General features: G+C 57.3%; 1 protein-coding gene across 3 annotated transcripts in view; it reads right to left on the bottom strand.

Moving 5' to 3' along the window:
* ITGB4 (integrin subunit beta 4) overlaps positions 1-20641 on the bottom strand; it is a 31351-nt gene extending 10710 nt beyond the window's left edge. For all 3 annotated transcript variants that reach the window (XM_081219086.1, XM_081219084.1, XM_081219085.1), the window contains exons 1-26: positions 20566-20641; positions 17186-17274; positions 16073-16155; positions 15731-15832; positions 15375-15579; positions 14606-14702; positions 14249-14420; positions 12607-12870; positions 12197-12286; positions 11782-11904; positions 11202-11366; positions 10948-11024; positions 9798-10000; positions 7747-7850; positions 7528-7626; positions 7224-7353; positions 6366-6488; positions 6169-6275; positions 5143-5176; positions 4775-4966; positions 4409-4512; positions 4036-4094; positions 3881-3904; positions 2728-2876; positions 2454-2633; positions 1472-1620 (exon numbers count right to left, since the gene is read on the bottom strand). In XM_081219086.1, the coding sequence (XP_081075212.1) occupies positions 1472-1620; positions 2454-2633; positions 2728-2876; positions 3881-3904; positions 4036-4094; positions 4409-4512; positions 4775-4966; positions 5143-5176; positions 6169-6275; positions 6366-6488; positions 7224-7353; positions 7528-7626; positions 7747-7850; positions 9798-10000; positions 10948-11024; positions 11202-11366; positions 11782-11904; positions 12197-12286; positions 12607-12870; positions 14249-14420; positions 14606-14702; positions 15375-15579; positions 15731-15832; positions 16073-16155; positions 17186-17264 (3114 nt within the window). In that variant the 5' untranslated portion in view covers positions 17265-17274; positions 20566-20641. The remainder of the gene's footprint in view (positions 1-1471; positions 1621-2453; positions 2634-2727; positions 2877-3880; positions 3905-4035; positions 4095-4408; positions 4513-4774; positions 4967-5142; positions 5177-6168; positions 6276-6365; positions 6489-7223; positions 7354-7527; positions 7627-7746; positions 7851-9797; positions 10001-10947; positions 11025-11201; positions 11367-11781; positions 11905-12196; positions 12287-12606; positions 12871-14248; positions 14421-14605; positions 14703-15374; positions 15580-15730; positions 15833-16072; positions 16156-17185; positions 17275-20565) is intronic.

The following is a 20641-nucleotide window of genomic DNA, read 5'->3' as shown; positions in this document are numbered from 1 at the left end:
ATGTCTACAACTTACCTTGAATAGTTCAGCCAACAAAAGTAAACCAAACACACTCTCTCTCCCTTTCTCTCTACAGTTATAGAGCTATAAATAAGTATACACACACACACACACACATGCATATATACATCTATATAGAAAGAGAGAAAGCAAGGTCAATCTACGTAAAGGGTAAATGGGTGCTAATTTTGTTAGTCTTTCCATTTTCCTGTAGGCTGAAGCTTTTCAAAACAAAAAGTTGAGAAGTAAAATGTTTTTAAAAATAGTTCAGTACCAAAGGATCTTTATAAAAGCATAACAGGATAGCCAAAATCTCTATAATATGGCATATTCAGTGAAAAGTTATGGGCATACAAATTTCTCTTTGGAGCACTGGAGCAGTAATGAGAACTGTTCCTACCAATAAAAAGAAGAATAGGGCGTAAAAAAGAAAGAAAGAAAGAGAATAGGTGTGTGTCAGGATCTTCTGAGTGCACACCTGCTCCCATGATTGCCAAGTGGGCTGGGCCTGTGGGCCAGTGAGACTAGAGTTTATTACTTTTTGAGTGAAGTTTTGATGTGAATATTTTTAGTTTTAAAATGTTGGTAACAGGTATAAACTGGATAACTAATAAGAACCTACGGTATAGCATAGGGAACTCTACTCAATACTCTGTAATGACCTATATGGGAACAGAATCTAAAAAAGAGTGGATATATGTATATGTATAACTGATTCACTTCACTGTACAGCAGAAACTAACACAGCATTGTAAATCAACTATACTCCAATAAAAATTAGTTTAAAAAAACGTTGGCAATAGGGAATTCTCTGACGGTCCAGTGGTTAGGACTCTGAACTTTCACTGCCATGGGCCCGGGTTCGGGTTCGATCCCTGGGTTGGGGAACTAAGATTCCACAAGCCATGCGGTGTGGCCAAAAAAAAAAAAAACATAAAATGTTGGTAGTAAATTTAGAAAAACAAACAGACCTGTAAGCCAAACCAAGCACATCCACCACCTGGATTTGGCAGTTCCCTGAGACTGGGGACCAGTGATAAAGGGGACACTGCCCTACCACACGGCCCTCCCTGCCCTGAAGGGCTGCTCCTGTGGCACGGCCCAGAGAGGACCTGCCTGGCAATGACAGCCCAGGGACATGGAGTCTGTGATCCCACGTCAAGAAGCCCAGAGTCCCTGGACAGGGGCAGACGGAGGTGTCTATTTCTCTGTGGAGAGTTTGGCTGTCCTGGTGGATCCTGGGATGTTGGGAGGGGGACACGGATGGTCTGGACACGATAAGACCTTACTCAGGGCGTCACTGGCACTTTTGGTGCGCAAGACACCCCTGCTGCAGGGTGGCCGGGCAGGTGGACATGTCCTTGGGAGGCCAGCCAGTGGCACCACCAGCATCCAGAGACTCAGGCAGCTGCCATGTCCTGCTTGCACCGGGCCCTTGGGATGTGCCCTTGACCCCGTGGTGGAGACTCACCCGGTTGCCCTGCGCTGTGTTGTCCTGCGTGCAGTAGGAGACCTGGGACTTGCCATTGTCCAGGATACGCCGGATGATGGGGATGCGGGCCACGCGCTCCCCGCGGCTGACCAAGTACTCGGGCTGCTCAAAGGACACGATCCCGCTGGCTGCAAGGAGCCAGGCACTGGTCAGGGGTCTTGGCCACAGTCCCTTCTCAGCCCCCGCCCTCCCTCTGGCCCAGCCCGGCCCAGACTCCAGGAGTCTGCTTGTCACCCTTCTCTGGGGAAGGGCAGAGGAAGGGGCTGGAAAAGTCTTCCAGGAAAAGTTGACAAGGCTGGAACAGTGTCCAACTAACATCTTGGAAGGGTCAGCGCAGAGAAAGGAGGCCGGGCAGGGGAAAGACCAGACATGAGAGCTGAGACTGAGAGCTGGGGCAGAGTAGGCCTAAGTCCTGGGGTGCTGGAGCAGGTGGGGAGGAGGGGTCAGGGACCAGAATAGACCCTCCGGGCGCCGGAAAAATGGTTATCAACAAGTCCATGTTCCCCGAGGAACCAGCAGGGAAGGCACCGTGGGTGACAGTGGTGTGACGCCTTGCTCACCCCTCTAGATAGGCTTGGGCAGAGGCAGGCCCCAGTCCCCTTCCTGCTCTGATGCCCTGCCATCCTAGGGGGGCCCCATTCAGTCTCCCAAGTTCAAGGGCCATAGGGGAAGAACAAGGAGAGGGATGTGCAATGGCTCCAGGAGGACGTAGCACCCCCTGGTGATTATAAGAGAAGCTCCCACACTGAGTGCTTACTACCAGGCACTGTGCGGAGATGTAGAGCCACACACTCCTCACAAGAGCCTGATACCCATTTTACAGATGGAGAAACCAAGGCTCAGAGGTTAAGTCACTTGCCTAGGCCACATGGCCAGGCCCCACTTCCACTTGGATTCGAGGAGGAACAAGGGACCCCAGAGCCTCCCTTTGGGCCCCCCTGCTCCCCCCACCCTGACCGACCTTGCTCCTTGATGATGGTGATGTTGACCAGGCGGCGGCCGAGGGTGGCAGTGCCCACGGGCACGTCGATGGCCTCCACCAGCAGCTGCTTCTCGTCATCGTCCTCAGGCCGGATGAAGAGAGGCACCCGCACGTCCACCAGCTCCACGCCCTCCTGGAACTCCACCATGCCCCGGGCGTCTGGGCGGGCGGTGGGGAGCCGTCAGATGGGGGTCAGGGGGCCGCACAGGGGTGGGAGGTGAGAGGGAGGGGCACAGGGAACCTGCCCACCTACCCTGGTCTGCAGTGAGGGTGTAGTAGCCAGGGGCCACCTTGAGCTCATGGAAGGCCCCCTGCTCCACATGCTTCTCCGTCAGCTTCAGCAGGGCCTCCTTGACCGAGCGGGGCGCCATCAGCACCGTGTCCACGATGGTGTGGTCCTGCCTGGGGGCGGGGTTGGGTGGGGAGGTGTCAGGCTGGCCAGGAGGCTGGCACTTGTCCCGCCCCGCCTACCTGTCCTCTCTCCATCAGGGGACAAGATTCCAGGCAGCAAAAAGCAGTCATCAGAACCAGACAGTCCTAGAGGCCCAAGCTGGTCCCAGCGTGGTGGGCCATCTCACCCTACAGCCTCAGCATCCTCATCTGAAATGAGGCCACTACTCCCACCCACCTCACCAAGAAGGGCTGGGGAAGCAAAAGTAGAGTCAGGACAGCAAAGATGTGAAGCGTATAGGCCCTGAAGCCAGACTGCCTGGGTTCAAATCCTGGCTCTATATCTTAACAGCTAGGTAACCTTGGGCAAGGTACTTAAGCTCTCTGATTCTCGGTTTTCTCAACTATAAAATGGGAATAGCAATGGTACCCACTTGGATAAGATAACCACACACATGAAGCCCTTAGAACAAGGCCCGGCCCGTCGTAAGCACTCAAAATGCTGGTCTAGATGGTTCTTACTGAAGGTGATGTGCTCAGCGAGAGCTGTATTCTGTTCCTGCGCAGTTGTGTCCTCTCTGCATGCTGTTCCCACCCCCACTCTTCCCCTGGGGGGGCTGGGACTCGGGGTAGGAACTGGGAAGGAGGTGTGTCACCCACTGGACCATCTTCTTGGCTCCCAGTGGTGCCTCCAGAATCAAGGCCTTTGGCGTCGGAGGAGGGCTGCAGCTGGGCACCGGGCTATCCCAGGTACTGGGAAGGGGGCTATTGCCGGCATGAGGGCAAGGACCGGGTCTGCTTGGTTCTCTGTGGTTTTCCTGTTCTAGTACGGGGGCTGGCTTTTGGTGAGGGCTTCATACAGGTATTTGCTCAATGAAGGTCCTACCCAAGGACAGACACAGACAGCCCTCCTTTCCAGTGGGATGGAGATGGAGATGGAGATTGGGGTGGGGGAGGGGGCAGAGGCGGCAGGTACTCGGGGCTGGTACTACCCCACCTGTGTGTCTTCGACTCACTTTTTCCCGGCATTGGGCTGCTGCCTGTGGAGGACAAAGTGGGGAACGTGAGCCAGGTGGTCCCTGGGGTGGAGGCACAATCTGCCTGGGGGAGATCCCCTGGCATTGGCTATACGGGCAGCACCCTCACCCAACCCCGGGCACCCAGGACCCACCGGAACTTGGTCTGCTGGAGCTTCTGTGCGCCTGTGATATGCCTGTACACCTCGTTCAGCTGCCAGGCAAGGGAGGGCTGTGAGGCTCGGGCCCTGGGGGAGCCTCTCCACCCAGAGCCATCCAGGCCCAGAGGACCTCTCGGAGTTGGCTGGGGGCGTGGCCACGGGCACGCACATTGCCTCTACCCTCTGGAAGCATTTACAGGGAACAGATCCCAGGATGATCCCAGGCCAGGCACACGTCCAAGGAAGCCCTTCTTCCCTGCCCGGAAAAATCCAGGTTCCCCAGCTGCTTCCCTCTGCTCTCCCACCACCTGGCTCACACCCAGCCCAGAGACGCCAGCTGCCTGGGATCGGCTTCTTTGGCCCTTACGTTCTCCTCCACTTCCTGGCGCAGCTGGTCACATTCTCGGGTGCCAGGCTTCAGTAGGTTCTCGGTGCAAAGGCGGGCAAGGCGCAGGGACAGCCCGTAGGGCGCTAGGGGCAGGCAGGGAGGGGTGTCGTCAGCCCCCTGCACAGTGGGCACCGCAGAAGCCCCGTCCAGGAGCCATGCTTGGATAGGGGAGCACCTGAGGCTTATAGCACCATCAGGAAGGATAGAAGGCAGCCAGGCCTGTGCCTGCACCCAATACCCAGAGAAAATAGGAATGGTGTGATCCCAGACCCGGGAGCGGCGGTGAACATGCCCCAGGCCCCAAGGGCAGCACCAAGACCTGCGGTGCCCAGCCCTGGCCCTCACCCAACTCCATGGGGTTGATGCCGGCAGCATGCGAGGCAAAGCCAGGCCGCTGCACGTTGTTGGTGATCTTCCAGCGGACCATGTCACGCCCCTTGAGGTTCCCGCTGCGCAGCATGGGCGTGTCCAGGTGATCCGAGGCCATCAGGTTCGCCCGCAGCATGTAGTGGTCTTCCTTGAAGCCCACCATGTGACCTGCGGGACAGGGTCCTCACGCTGGGCCGCTCCCCAGACTTTCCCCACCACAACCCTGCAGGTGGGACCCCGGGGCCTCCCGCCTCTGTTCCAGACTCGGCCCCCGCTTCCTCTCCACCCCAGCTGGAAGAAAGAGCAGGCAGAAGCCCACCACCCCTGCTGATGCCGGCCCGTACCTCGGTTACAGCACGGGAGAAGGGCCAGGCAGGCCTAGGAGACAAGGTGGGTGAGGATGAGAGCTGAGACAGCCACCCCAGCCTAGGTGAGCCCCTTCCGCCACCACCTGCCACCCACGCCAACGGTCCAGAGGGGGCAAAGTTGCCTTCCCAGACACCAGGATATCCAGGCAGCTGCAGGGGTCTAGATGTGTGGCACACAAGGTGGGTACAGAGGGTGATGGGGCAAAGGGTTCCCCAAATTTGTGCCAGGGGACCCTGGTCCTGCTGTATACTCTGGAAAAAGTAAAGGTTCTGTGATCAAACCCATTTGGGAAGCATGGAATTCCTTCCCCTTATAGTTTCACTATTCACACAACTAGATCAAAGGCTCTGAGAAGTCCTGCAGAGAAGAAACCACTTGCTCAAATGTATTTTTTTTTTTTTTTTTTTTTTTTTTGTGGTACGCGGGCCTCTCACTGTTGTGGCCTCTCCCATTGCGGAGCACAGGCTCCGGACGCGCAGGCTCAGCGGCCATGGCTCACGGGCCCAGCCGCTCCGCGGCATGTGGGATCTTCCCAGACCAGGGCGCGAACCCGTGTCCCCTGCATCGGCAGGCGGACTCTCAACCACTGCGCCACTAGGGAAGCCCGCTCAAATGTATTTGATCACAGAACTCTTTTTCTCTGTAACACACACTAATATCCCACAACGCTGGGGGTTACTGCAGAGTGTTGTCTCTGCTCCCCACAATTCAGTATCCCATGCCATGCCATCCCCCATGTTTTCCTGTCTCCTGTCTCTCCTCCCCAGTAGACTGTCAGCTCCTGGTGGGCAGAGCCCTTCCTTCCCTGTTAGCTCTCATGACCCTTTGCATGTGGCTGACCCCCGGGCAGAGGCTCCCAGGTATCCAGCCACTGATGGTTGGCAGAGGTGGGAGGCTGGGGTGGGGAGGGCACCAGGGCTGGGCAGAACATGTGGGTTCGCTTGGCCTCTGCCACCTACAGGGACCCTGGTGGTGGGTGGAGACCCTGGGGGAGCCCCCACCTTGCAGCAGGCACAGTACTTCCAGCAGAGCAGCAGCAGCAGTGCCAGGAACAACAGGAGGAAGATGAGCAGGGGGATGAGCCACCAGAAGGTGCCGGGAGGGCAGTCTAGGGAGGAAGGAGGAGGGAGTCGGTGCCATTTCCCCCGCTGGGGTCTGACAGGCCACCCACATGCCCCCGGCCGGCCCTCCAGCTCACCCTTCCTCCTCTGCACCAGGACGGTGCTGTTGGGCCCGGGGGCGCCATCACCTTCCACGGTGTAACTGTACGTACAGTCGTCATCCTCATCCCGGAAGGAGCAGTACTCCACCACCTCCTCCGCTGCACCCACAGACGGTCAGTAGGGCACCCAACCCCACCCCAGAGCACCTTAGGGCCTGGTGAGATGGCCGCTCCTCATCATGGCCCTACTCTGGGGCCCACCCCGCCCATCACAGGGTGGGAGGCACCTCTCTGGGGAAGAATGCAAGTTCCCGGCAAACTGTGCATACAGATGGGGCAAGGCGGGGGCTGTCCGCCAGGAGCATCAAAGGCTGCAAATCTGTGCCCATCCTAGCCCATCAGGAGCTAGGCTTCTACAACATTTTTCTTTTTTCTTTTCTTTTTTTGGCCACATGTGGGATCATAGTTCCCTGACCAGGGATCGAACCCACGCCCCCTGCAGCGGGAGTGCGGAGTCTTAACCACTGGCCCGCCAGGGAAGTCCCTTCTAGAACATTTCTCTGACCTAGAGGAAAGGAGGCTGTGTGCCCCCATAGCCTAATTATGCGCCTTTGCTGTGTTCATGGCCCTACCCAGCTCTTTGCCCCCTGCCCAAGCCAGAAGCCATCTCCCCAGGTCTGGGTGCCCTGGCCGGACTGTGTGTCCCCTACCTGGGTCTGTGTGACCTGTCTGGGTTCTGTGACCACTCCCAGGTCTGGAACCCCTCTTTCTGGACTGCATCTCCTCAGTTTGGATTATGAGACCCCTACCCAGCTCTACAGCCCTGCCCAGATGAGAGACACCACCTACCCCATCGGAAGCCCCCCTGCCTAGTCCTCTTTCCCTGCCCCATACCTTTCTTAAGCTCATCCACCATCTTGACCTTGAAGCTGCACTCCTTACACATGTGCCCCTTCTTTTCACCGGTGCCCCATGCCTGGCACTGCACACAGGAGCGCACGTCCTCGCAGAGGCCCAGGCGGATCTGGGTGGGCGAAGAGGGCCAGACGGGCACTGTGTTGGGTGGCGGCCCCTGCCAGGCCCGCTCCCACCACGTCACACCCTTGGGCAGCTCCTCTGGCACCAGGCTCAGCCCCTCTTGTCCGTCTTGCCCTGTGCCTGGGGTCCCCATGCCCATACCCAGTGAATCTGGCCTCACCGCTGAGTAGTTGATTTCGCAGATGGTATCTATGTAGAGCGACTGTTGGTTGCAGTGGCAGCGGCCACACTCGCAGTAGCCACGCCCATTACAGATACCCTGAGTCAAGAGGAGGCACCAGTGAGCCAGCTGTGCCCCCACCCCTGCCTGAGAGGGAGGGTGGTCCTGATTGGGGCCCCCTCCACCGCCCCCCACTGTCTGCCTCATGCCCAGGCCTACCCCGTTGCTGTCGATGCAGGTGGCATTGCTGAGAGGACAGTCACAGCTCAAGCCTGTCCAGCCAGGCTCACACACACACTGGCCCATGGAGCAGCGTCCCCGGTCTGCAGAGAAGGGGAGGGGAGAGGAGAGGCACACTTGCACCCACAGTCCAGGCTGCCCACTGGCTGGAGCTGCCTTGGGAGCTAGGATGTCTCCAGCCAGGGGCAGAGCCATCTCTTCATCGCTTTCTTGGAACTCCCTTCTCTCCATTTCTCCTGCTCTATTGTGCCCTTCTACCTTCCACTCTGCAGCTGGGGTGATCACCCCAAAACACAAACCCAATCATGTGTCTCCCCTGTTTAAGAACCTCTAATGAGGCCTGGCCAATGCAATAAGGTAAGGAAAAGAAATAAAACAGAAGTTTTGGAAAGTTAAGAGATGAAAAACTGTCATCATTTGCAAGTATCAGAAACATGTCACAAAATAACAAGACGAATCTATAAATAAGTTATTAGATTTCATAAGTGAGTTTAGCAAGGTGGCTGGATACAAGGTTAACATACAAAGAGTTAGAAAATGAAATTAAAAGCACCAGTGAGGACTTCCCAGGTGGCGCAGTGGTTAAGAATCCACCTGCCAATGCAGGGGACACGGGTTCGAGCCCTGGTCCAGGAAGATCCCACATGCTGCAGAGCAACTAAGCCCGTGCGCCACAACTACTGAGCCTGCATGCCACAACTACTGAAGCCAGCGTGCCTAGAGCCCATGCTCCGCAACGAGAAGCCACTGCAATGAGAAGCCCGCACACCACAATGAAGAGTAGCCCCCGCTCACCGCAACTAGAGAAAGCTCGTGTACAGCAATGAAGTCCCAATGCAGCCAAAAATAAATAAAAAATAAATAAATGTATTTTTAAAAAAACACACACACAAAAAAGAAACACACCAGTGACTCCCTTTTGCCCAAAGGATGAAGTCCAATATCCTTACTAGAATAGGGGTTGATTAACTACAGCCTGTGGGCCAAATCCAGCTCACCACCTGCTGTTGCAAAAGTGTTATTGGAACAGAGCCACACTCATTTGCCTATGTATTGCCTATAGCTGCTTTCTGCTACAACGGCAGAGCTGGGTAGTTGTGACGGAGACCATATAGCTTACAAAGCTGAAAATATTTAATGTACAGCCTTTTAAGAAAAAGTTTGGACTAGATTAAAACTGGACCCATCCTGGACTGGAACCCAAGCCCCTCGCCGTCTGGCCCTGCCTCCTTCCTGGCTGCATCTCCCTCCCCTCCTGTCTCAGCTTGGCCTGTGCCAAATGTCTGCCTTTCTCCAGACGTCCTGGGTTCTCCCTTCATTTCTCTGAGCACACCCTGGGGTGGGCAGGTGAAGAGAAGAAATGGCAGACAAAAACAAGAACGGAGGAAAGGGTAGAAAAGCAGGGTCTTGACCCCCTGTGGCAAGTATACAGTTGGGGCTTAATAAGCATTTGGTGAGTGGATTTTCATTCATTCTCCTCCATTCACCCATTCAGTACTTCCACGTGGCCCCTGCGGGTTCTGTGACCCCTGCCCAGCTCCGGAAGCCCTGGCCAGCCTACGTGCCCATGGCCTGGGCCCACACTGTGTTAGGCCCTGTGGGGCTACAGAGGATGCATTACTCCAGGCCCTGTCTGCTAGAGATGTAGCATCTTCCGAGAGAGGAAAGATCGCCATGCCATATACCACCGATCACTGAGCTGGGTGGTACCCACTCTAGTGGGATGGGAGAGTGGAGGAGGGGGTGGGCACGGGCTGGAGGACCTCAGGGGGACATTCCACAATGGGGATTTCATGCTGGCGGGGGCCTTGGGCACCAAGTTTGTGGAGGAGGAGAGGGGTCCAGGTTGGGGCTGGACTTGGGAGAGGCACTCAGGGAATCTGGAGGAGGTCTGGGCCTGAACATGGGGGTCCCGACTCCCAGCGAGGCTCTCCCAGCATGGGTTCTGATGGCAGAACTAGAGGCGGAGGGCAGGAGCTGGACACCCAGGCCACCCTCTCGGCTCCACCCCACCTGGGCCAGTAGCTCACCGTTGCAGAGGAACCCGGAGGCACGGGGGCACTGGAAGTTGTCGTATTCGCAGAATTGACCCTCATAGCGGCCTTCACCATAGCACACGCAGTGGCCGCACTGGCACTCGCCCTGCCCCGAGCACAGCTTGTCCTCACCCTCCCGCTGGCAGGGCGCCAGGTCACTTAGGGAGCCCGTGGAGCAGTTACAGGTCTTGCCGCTCCTGCAGGAGAAGCCAGTCACTTCCGCACAGCACAGCAGGAAGGCTTTCACCATCCCATTTTACAGATGAGGAAACTGAAGCTCTAAGTGGGCCCCTGTGGGTCTGAGTTACGTAGACAGCAGGGGCTGAGCTGAGACTCAAACTTCAGTCCCCTGAGACCCTCCCCCTGTCCCTCCCTCAAGTCATGATAAACTTATTCAATGTCTTGAAGCTTGAAAAGCCCTTACTCTTACTAACATTCTCTTATGACTCCCCTCTGCTCAGGTAATAGGTGCTCATGGCTCAGATACTGAAGGTCCCAAAGGGATGGAGGGCTTCCCTGGTGGAGCAGTGTTTGGGAGTCCACCTGCCAATGTAGGGGACACGGGTTCGTGCCCCGGTCCGGGAAGATCCCACATGCCGCAGAGCGACTGGGCCCGTGAGCCATGGCTGCTGAGCCTGTGCATCCGGAGCCTGTGCTCCGCAACGGGAGAGGCCACAACAGTGAGAGGCCCGCGTACAGCAAAAAAAAACCAAAAAAAAAACCCAAAAGGGATGGAGGGTAAAGTACGTCTCCCTCCTGTGTCCAACACACAACACCCTAATGGCCACCACTGCCCTGATTCTTACACGTCTTTCCAGAGGTAATCCTATATATCCATATATTTCTTTTTTTTTTTTGGCCACGCCATGCAGCTTGCGGGATCTTAGCTCCCCGACCAGGGATCGAACCCGGAGTCCCAGCAGTGAGACTGCTGAGTCCTAACCACTGGACTACCGGGGAATTCCCATATCCATGAATTTCAAAGTGCTTTGAACTGAATCCACCTGCCAACTAGACATACCCCTTTCCTAGCCCTTTCTATGCCCAGCTGCCAACCCACCCTCAGCAGCCTACATGGTGTGCCCAGCCCCTTCTCTGGGAGCTGCTGGCATCCTGGGTGCTGCCTTCACCCTCCCACACTCACCAGCCCTCATTGCACACACAGTGTCCGCACATAAAGTCTCCATTGAAGCTGCATCGAGATGACCGCTCCTCTTTTTGCTGGAATGAAATCATGGTGGGGTGGCTGGGGGGTGGGTGAGGGACGCTGGACGCTGCCCCTCAGGGCACCCCGAAAGGGAGTTGTGGCCACAGGATGCTCTTCTGTGTTACTCAGGGCCCTGGGGTGGTCGGCTTAGCCTCTCCCTCCCTCCGCGACCTGGCGGGGCCGCATCATACCAGCTCACAGGAGCACACGTCACAGACGATGTCCACGTCCATCATGAGGCCATTGGAGAAGGAGGGCTTCAGATGGATGTTGCCCTTCTGGTCTGCTTCTGGCAACTGGCACACGTGAGTCCCGTCCAAGTCCTCAATAGCCCGCAGCTGCACTTGGTATGTGCCCTGCAGGGACCCCACTCTCAGACAAGGCAGGCCTGGACAGACCACCAGGGGGCAGTCGTGCCTGAAGTCTCTAGGCCCTCAAGCCCCAGGGATGTGTCTGGCCCCTGACACCCAGCTCCCTGCCCACCTTTCCTCAGGGCTGCGAACTTGCTCCCTCCAGGCACAGCCACAGTAACAAGAGCACCAACAGTAACCAGGGTTGCTTTTGGCCCATTCACTCATCTGAGCAACCCTGAGCTCCAAGCTGATTGATCTCCACTTTACAGATGAGGACAAGCCAAGGGGCTGATCCAGAGAGCTTCAAACCCAGATCTGACACTGGAGGCCATGCTCTGGACCTCTGTTCAGGTAGACCCCCCCCCCGCAGGGCGCTGTGCCCGCCCTCCCCTGCCCCGGGACCCCCACGGAGGCGTACCACTTCCCCCCTCCGGATGAGAAAGGACCCAGTGTTCGTCTTCTGGAACATCCTGGAGGTGACCTCTGTCCGCACACCTCGGGGGCTTTCCAGGGCCCGGATGTCCAGGTTGGAGCGAATGCGCTGAAAGAGAGCAGGCGATCAATGGCCTGGGGGTACCCCGGGCCCACCCACCCTGGCCTGGCCTGTCTGTGCTGCACTCCCACCTACACGGAGGCCTGGGGCGCTGGCAGGGGGCGGGGTGGGTGGGGGGGTCAAGGGAGAAGAGGCTGCAGGAACCTGGGGCCAGGCCCAGGGGGCGCTCCTCAAGGGCTGCAGGAGACCCTTCCTTCCTCCTGTCCTATTTCCCAGTCCTCTGCCATTCAGCCTTCTCTCCAGCCCCGCCCCAGAAAGGCTCAGACTCCAGAGCTCTCACGTTGAAGGCATCCTGCAGCAGGTCCACAATGTTGGAAGAGTCCTCCTGCAGCACCCCCAGCGAAGAGACAGGAAAATACGAGGACAGCTTCTGCAGGAGAAAATGCCAGGCTGTGGCTCAGCCTCCCACAAGTGTCATCTCTTTGAATCCAGACAACACCTTTGGGGTTTGCTCACTTGGCAGATGGGAAAGCTAAGGCCTGGCGCCTGCTGTGCGTTCCAGAGCCTGTGCTCTTAGCCCTCACCTGCTTGGGAGGAGGCCTGGGGAATGGGCACGTGGACTCCTCTTCCCACCAGGGCCCATCCCAAGTCTTGGGAAGGAAGGGAGGAAGGCAGATGGGGGTGTCTGAGAAGTTCCACGGACCCTCCCGCCCGCCCCCATCCTGCCCAGTGAGGCCCCGGCCCCCGCACCTCGTAGTAACTATAGGAGTAGTTGGTGACTGCGAAGATGGGGATGATATTGTGCTGGCCGAGAAGGCGCACCAAGGTGGGCACCGATGGGTAGTCCTGTGTCCTGTACTGGGTGTAGGTGCCCGTGGTGTCCAGGTGGCACTCCTCGTCGTTGCGTCTCATGATGCCAGCCAGCACATTGGCGCCATCCGCCTCGTAGTGGAAGGCCGACTCGGTAGAGAACACCAGCAAGTGGGTGCTGTCGGGGCGCCAGCCGATGTCCCTCTGGGGAGAGCGAGGAGGGGTGCCCGTGGAGCAGGGGACACTCATCACGGTGTCGTGCACAGTGACAGCGAAAGCACGTCCCAACACGGGGCTCAGCAAGGACACGGGATTAACAGCCTGACGCCCCCATGAATGACGCACGTGACAGACAGCACATGAGTGATGAGGGGGATAAAAAGAAACCAGCGATGGGAAGTGGGAAACAGAAGCAGGGGCTGTGCCCACAGTGGGTACCACGCAAGATGTGAACCAGGTTCATCCAGCTGTCCCCACAAGGTCTTAACCACTCTGCAAGAATATCTCAACTGCACAGAAAAATGTACGCCACGCAGCATTCAACGGAAGAGTTAAAATAGGTACAGCAAGCAGCACGGGGCAATTTGTTTGAGAAATACATGGGATGATTTTGAAAACCATGTATTACAAGAGAAAATGTTTATGATAGCATTAGGTGAAAAAAAAAAAACAAGTTTCAGAACTATACGTACACTGATTCCAACTATATAAAATAAGGAAAAGGGAACAAAATATGCTGGTGGGTTATCAGTGGCTGGTTGTCTGATGGTGGTGAAATTATGGGCAATTTCTGTTCTTTGTTTTCCAAATTGTCTGTAATATGGATACATTATTTTCATTTTTACTTCTTATTTTCTAATTTTGTTTTATTTTTTGGCCACGCCATGTGGCTTGAGAGACCTTAGTTCCCCGACCAGGGATGGAACCTGGGCCCCTGGCAGTGAAAGTGCTGAATCCTTAACCACTGTACTGCCAGGGAAATTTCTTTTTTGTCTGTGGATACATTATTCTTTAAATGAAAAAACTGATGTGCACATAAAAAGAAGTGCCCTTGGGCTTCCCTGGTGGCGCAGTGGTTCGGGGTCCGCCTGCCGATGCAGGGGACACAGGTTCGTGCCCCAGTCCGGGAAGATCCCACGTGCCGCGGAGCGGCTAGGCCCGTGAGCCGTGAGCCATGGCCGCTGAGCCTGCGCGTCCGGAGCCTGTGCTCCGCAACGGGAGAGGCCACAACAGTGAGAGGGCCGCGTACCACACACACAAAAAAAAGGAAGTGCCCTCTTCCAGCACAGATGGAGACGGGTCTTAACAGGGAGATTGGATGGGGAGCTGGCCTCAGGACACTGAAGGTTCCAGAACCCCAAGACTCATGTCCGCCTCACTGGCCAATACAAAACCAGGCTGTGACTGCTCAGGCCCTGATACCTCTAAACTTGGATTGGAATTGAGGGTCCCCCAGTGGGTCTGAGCTTGTCTTAGGGGATGGGGGCCCCAGCCTGGTGCCAGAGCAGGCCAGTGGGCAGCTCATGCCCTTGTTGAAAAGCACAGCTGGGTCTAGGCCGACAGGACCTGCCCCGGCACTCACGGTGCACACGGCCGTCTGCAGGATGGCATCGAAACCTCCTTCGGGGGCGTCCAGGTTGCCTGAGATCCGCTCTCCCTTTAGCTTGTTCCGGAACTCCTCCACGTCCTCCGTCAGGCTGATGACGTTTTTGAAGGAGAAGGGGGGGTCACTGTGGGGCCAGGGCTCCTTCAGCCTGGGCGGAGGTGGGAAGGAGAGAGTCAGGGAGGGAGAAAGTCAGGGGAGAAGACGCCCCCAACCCCCTGCCCACCCTCTCTAGGGACCTCCCCCTTGGCTCATTTCAACCTGAAGACTTCGAAGTGCTTGGGTGGAGAGGGCGTGGGCCACCTGGCCAGGACCCCTGCCCCCTCGGTCACTCACTTCTCGGGCCTCATGTCTGTCTGAGGGACGCTGACTTTGTCCACGAACTTGCCAAATCCAATCGTGTAGTCGCTGGTGAGCTGCCTCAGGACCTGGGCTGGGCATCAACAACAAAGAGGGGGCAGTTGAGCCCCAAGAACCCATCAACACAGGGGCCAGGGGCTCGCTTGGGAAGGGGGAAGAGGAAGAATAACTTATTGTCAACACTTTGCATGTTGGGCGTCAGCTCACGCACATGACAGCCCTTGTCCTTATTTATGGATGAGGGAAATGGGACTCGGGGGACCCAGAGTTGTGCATGCAGCTAGTTGGAGGGTGCGGCCAGGGAGCTGGACCAGCCGTCTGCAGAGCTGGGAATTAACCTCAGCCTTATGGCAGCTGGTGCCCTCTGTGTCAGCACCAGAGGAGGGACTTCCTTGGCAGTCCAGTAGTTAGGACCCTGAGCTTCCACTTCTGGGGGCGTGGGTTCAATCCCTGGTCGGGGAACTAAGATCCCGCAAGCCATGAGGCACAGCACATCCAAAAAACCAAAAAGGACCAGAGGGCTCTGGTTCCCACCCGGCTGGGGCCTTCTCTGCACTCCCGAGTGGTTACTGGGGTCTGCACAGGACCCGCCTCTGAGAATGGGGGGAAGGAGTTCTCAGGGTGCTCAGATGTCCTGTCCTTCCTTGAGGAGTGGGTGCAGCTAGCCTGAGCCCTGAGCAGGTGCCCAGCCAGCTGGGGGAGGCCACTCTCTCCATGCCCTGCCCTGCTGTCTTCTGCGCCGTACCCAGATCCTGCCCCATCTTCTTGAGGTTGTCCAGATCGTCAGACATGGAGTTAGAGAAGTCCATGAGGATATACAGGTCCATGGGGCTCTCCAGGGGCTCAAACACCTGCAGCTCAAAGTGCCGCTCCTCTCCGGGCCGCAGCCGCACCCGCAGCCCCTGGGGGGACACCTGGCTGCGGCGCAGGGTGGTGTCGATCTGTGTTTCCTGTGTCCAGGGGAGGGGGACACCTGGCTGGAGGGTCTCTCCAGATCTGATGGAGATACCTCTCAGCTCAGCCAGGGGACACGATAGCCTCCCACAAACAGCCAGCCTTGAGCTTGGAGGGCCCAGCCCCCCCGACCCCCACTCTGGGCACCTCTGTGATCTCGAAGCTGCTCTGCATGACCACCATGCTCTCCTGCCGGCAGCCCGCAGCCAGCAACTCTGCCTGGGTGTTGCAGCGCCGTTCCTTGAACATCTGGCCGGAAGGAGATGGAGTCAGGAGAGCAGTGCCCTTCCCCTGGCTGTCCTAACCCTGGATTTATCCTGCCCCCACCACCCCGATTTTCCTGACCCTTGCCTGTCCTCCCACGACCGCCGGGCCTGAGGCTGGGCTGAGGGCGGGGCAAGTGTGGGCCAGAGCCCAGGCGTGGGGTGTAGCAGGGTGGGGCACGCAGGTTGGGAAGGTGGCCCAGGCTGGGCCCCAGCAGCATCGCACCTCATCCGTGCAGTAGGCGCAGTCCTTGTCCACGCGGATGCACTCGGTGCAGCTCTTCACCTGGGCCTTCTTGCAGCGGTTCGCTGGGGAGCAGAGATGGGCGTGCCCACTGAGATGCGCCTCACCCACTGCCAAGCCCTTCCCTTGTGCATCCTCATTTGAAAGAGGTGGGGATCCTCTCCCGATTTACAGAGGGGGAAATGGAGGCCAGCAGGTACGTGGTCAGTCCCAGGTAGCACAGCTAGAAACCTGCAGAGCCAGGTCTCAAACCTGGACTCTCCACTCAAGTCTGGAGGCAAGGATGGTGGGGGCCGAGACCGAGGCGCTGGCCCATTTGCTGACGGGGACACCCTAACCACCCCCTTCACCACCTGCTCCTCCAGGGTAAAAGGGATTCTGTCTTGTTTATCACTGTGTCCCCAGAGCCTAGCCCAAGCCCCGCACACAGTGAGCTGTTAGTAAATGAATGAGGTAAAACTCCAGTTTCTCCAAAGGTTGGGATTCCCTTTAGTTTTGTTCAGTTAAAATCACAGTAAGGACCTATTATGTGCACTAGTGGGTAGTCTCCTGGGCTCCAGGCAAGGTGCACTGTCAATGTTTAGCAAGGGCTCCGGTGAGGGCAGGGAAGCCCTGACTTGCAGCATTTGCCAATTTCCAGGGTGTAAATGTTCCCACCATGGTCTATTTCAAGCTATCAGCATGACCTCCACTGACAGGCAAAATTTCATCAGGAGGAGCCAGCTCCAGCCCTTTGCCGACTGCAGACACTCCCAGAGCAGGTGATGATCACATTTCTCTCCTCCAAGTTCCTCTAAAACTTTGCGACTCAGCTTTCCAAGCCGCAGTACATCCTGCAAGCGCCTCCATTCTCTGAGTGGACGTCTTCTCCCTCCTCTAGACCAAGTCTCCTTCCTCCCCTGGGTGTTCTTGGGCCATACGGCTCAGGCTCATGGCTCCCCAGCCTTCAAAGTGGGTGGTGGTTGTTTGTTGAATGGCCGAGTGAGTGTCTGGGTAAGACATTCTATGAGAACCCCCTCCCTCACTTAAGGGCAGTGCCTTGGAAGTTGAGCCCCCGCCACAGAGAGGGGTGTTGCAGGGGTGTGTCCAACTCACCCATGTCCCCGGGGAAGCTGACGCTCAGCAGGGCTGCCAGCAGCAGCCTGGTCGACCAGCTGGGATGTGGCCCTGCCATCCTCTTCCTCCTGTATAACAGCAACAATCGACATACCATGCCTGACAACTCTGGTCCATGTGTCAGCTCACTGGGTCCCTGTCTAAGCTCCATCATTCCCATTGCACAGATGTAGAAACTGAGGCTCTACAGAACTTTAGTGATGTTCCAAGGCCACCTGGCCTGCAAGTGGCAGGGCCCAGGGCCCCTGACTCCTCTTTTCCACTGCCCCCTTCCTTGTCGTCTCTGGGGTAGCCAGATGCCCTGCAGGCCTATGCCCTGCCCAGGGAGGCCCCCACCCTCTCACCACTGAGGACTCTGGGCTCTGAGCCTGTCCCAATGCCAGGTCTCTTGTGCTGATCTCCCCGAGGGCAGAACAGGGCTTATTCCGCCTTTGCCTTTCAGACCCCAGTGGCCTGGGTCAGGCTTGGCAGGGACAGAGCCACCCTAGAGGGTCCTGGCTCCGCCTTCCTGTCCCCTCTCTGTCCTGGCCCACTTGCCTCTTGGTGAGAGGGTGCAGCCGGGAAGAAGGGGGCCCCTCCCAATATCTGGGGCCTGGGGAAGGAAGGAGGAGGCTTGTTGCACTCAGCTCAGTTCTGCAGTGGCTGCCTGTCCCATCAGAGGAGGGGTCCCCACCCTACTCCCCACCTCTGCCTGCCCAGAGTTGAGTTTTGGGGGCCCCTGAGCAGATCACCCTTTCAAAAATTAGCCTGGAGCTGGATTACAAGCCCCTCCTGCCAGCTCACACACACACACATTGCCAGCCACCCCAGGAGACCCATCTGCCTTTGGTTCACCATTAAACCATCTCAACTCATTAGTGACCTTCAGGGCAGGCACTGAAATCCCTGAGGCCTTTTAAAAGATGGGTATGGATCAAAAAAAAAAAAAAAAAAGATGGGTATGGGGACTTCCCTGGTGGCACAGTGGATAAGACTCTGCGCTCCCAAGGCAGGGGGCCCGGGTTCGATCTCTGGTCAGAGAACTAGATCCCACATGCATGCCTCAACTAAGGAGCCCACGTGTGGCAACTAAGACTGGGTGCAACTAAATAAATATTTTAAAAAAGAAAAAAAAAGATGGGTATGTACAGCAAGAAACTAATACAACATTATAAAGCAACTATACTGCAATAAAAATTAATAAAAAGCAAACAAATAAATAAAAGATGGGTAGCCTGCTGAAGAGAAGGGGCTGGCCATAGCCACCAGGCCTGCAGAGTTGACATTAGGACCCCCTCCTCTTTCTCTAGAGCCAGTCACCCAGCAGCCCAAGACTATGCCATGCCTACTGGCCCTCCCTCCTTGGATTTTTGCTCAGTCCTTGGCTTGTGGGGCAGGGTCAGCCCCAGGCTCTGGGAGACTGAGGCCCCCATATGGCTGGGGAGAGCCGGCGGGGGGGCGTTGCAGGAAGGCATTGCCTCCATCGCTCCAAGGCAGGTGGCTCCCAGGAGGCAGTAGCAGCTCCAACACATCGCAGGCAGAGGCTGCTGGGAAGGAGCCACCCTCTAAGAGGGGCCTGGGGTAAGGAAGCCCTGAGCCAGCCAAGGGGGCGTTTCTTGGGGGAAATGACTTTCCTGCAGCCTTGGGGCATAGGCACCACACCCACACACTACACAATATAGGCTGCTTATCCAGGCCTCCCGGGGGCACCATTACACACGCAGATACAGACACTGGAGGGCCCAGCCCAGCTCTTACTCACCCTCCTGTGCCCCCAGGCTGGGCACACAGTGGGCAAGTGCCCAGCACTTCATGTACATAATTGCCATTTAATCTGTACAGGAACCAGTGGGGATGATTGCACTGTCCCCATATCCCAGGTGAGACCCGGGCAGTGCACATCCCCCATTTAACCTTCACTTTATACTCGAAGGCTCTAAAATGGCAGCTGGGGGCTAGTTATGCACTCAGGAGTGTTGTGTTTGACTCAACTTGTGTTTAAAAAGTTTTTTGGGTTATTTTTTTGGCCTCCCTGCACAGCTTGTGGGATCTTAGTTCCCCGACCAGGGACTGAACCCGGGCCCCGGCAGTGAAAGCGCAGAGTCCTAACCACTGGCCCACCAAGGAAAATCCCTAAAAAGTTTTAAAAGTAGTTGTTGGTGTTAAAAATAATAAGGTTTCACATAAAAGTTAGGATTGTGGGCTTATTGGAAGAGGTGGCTGGCCGTGGTGGGCTGGGCAGAGCCCTCGGGAAACGTACTCTCCAGGCTACTCTGGGTCCCCAGGCTGCAAGGGCCTTTTGATGTACCACCCGAGTCCCGGAAGTATGTGATTGCCACCCAGTGTTATCACATAGTGGCACACCCAGGCCTTGCAGGCACAGGGACATGCATATTCTTGGACACACATGGTGACCCACATGAACATAGGCTCCGCGCTCTCCCCACACCCGCCCTCCCTCCCACCCATGGGACCCCTGTTTCATGTCTGCACCTGCCCTCCATGGTTCTCTCCCTTCCTGCTTTCCTGGCCCTTCTGCTGCTCTATTGCCCACAGAAATCAAGGCCAAGGAGACAGACACACCTTCCCTGCTGCCCCTCCTGCTCCCTCTCCCCACTCAGCCCCCAGGATGGAGCCCCTCAGTCTTCACATCCAGCTCCTTCCGAGGCAGCAACAACCATGCCCACCCTTGGGCTCAGAGTGTGGCAAGGCCATGGGGGAGAAGCAGGAGCCAGCTGCTGCCCTCTGGGAGCCATCTAGAGACACACCACCCCCCACCCCCCCACCCCCGCCTACAACCAGAGGCCCACCCGGGGCTAAGGGGGTGGGAAAGGGGGCTGGCTCTGGAGGAGTTTACGGTGGTGGGCACAGCCTCCAGGGGTGTTGGATGAGGTCAGGAGAGCTTCCTGGAGGAAGGGTGTCCTGAGCTGACTCTGGGAGGAGGGCCAAGAGAAGAGGAGAGTCAGGGACTCCCCAGACCCCAGACAGACTGTGGCACCACACAGCCAAGCCGGGAGGGCCTCTGCCTCTAGGTGGCTGCTTCTTTTTGAACCCCAGAGGGGCCCAGCCCAGTAAGCCTGCCAGCCACTGCCTGGCCCCTGCCCACTTCTCCCTCATATTCCCCCAAGGGCCGGGCGGCCAGCCTTCAGGAAGGGAAGAGCCGGGGAAACAAAAAGCCACTCGGCCCACCAATCAGCTCCCCGCGGGTCTGCCCAGTTGGGGTGCGCACTCACTTTCTTCTTCTCCCCTCGGAGGTCCCTGAATGGGTGCCCAGCCCTGGCGGCCCGAGGCACTGGAGGGGCGTGCGGCGTGCGGAGGGACTGCCTTCCCGCCCCGCGCCTGTGCCCCGACCGCCTGCCGCGGTCCGAGGATGGACCTACCTTGGGGCTGACTCGCGCCCTCCCCGCGCTGGGCTTCGCTCGGCGGCTCCGGATGCGGCGCGCGGGCGAGCCGGGA

Source organism: Mesoplodon bidens (genome assembly GCF_964165515.1).
Source record: "Mesoplodon bidens genome assembly, chromosome: 19".
NCBI classification, from domain to species: domain Eukaryota; kingdom Metazoa; phylum Chordata; class Mammalia; order Artiodactyla; family Ziphiidae; genus Mesoplodon; species Mesoplodon bidens.
This window is presented reverse-complemented; position numbering and strand designations above follow the sequence as displayed.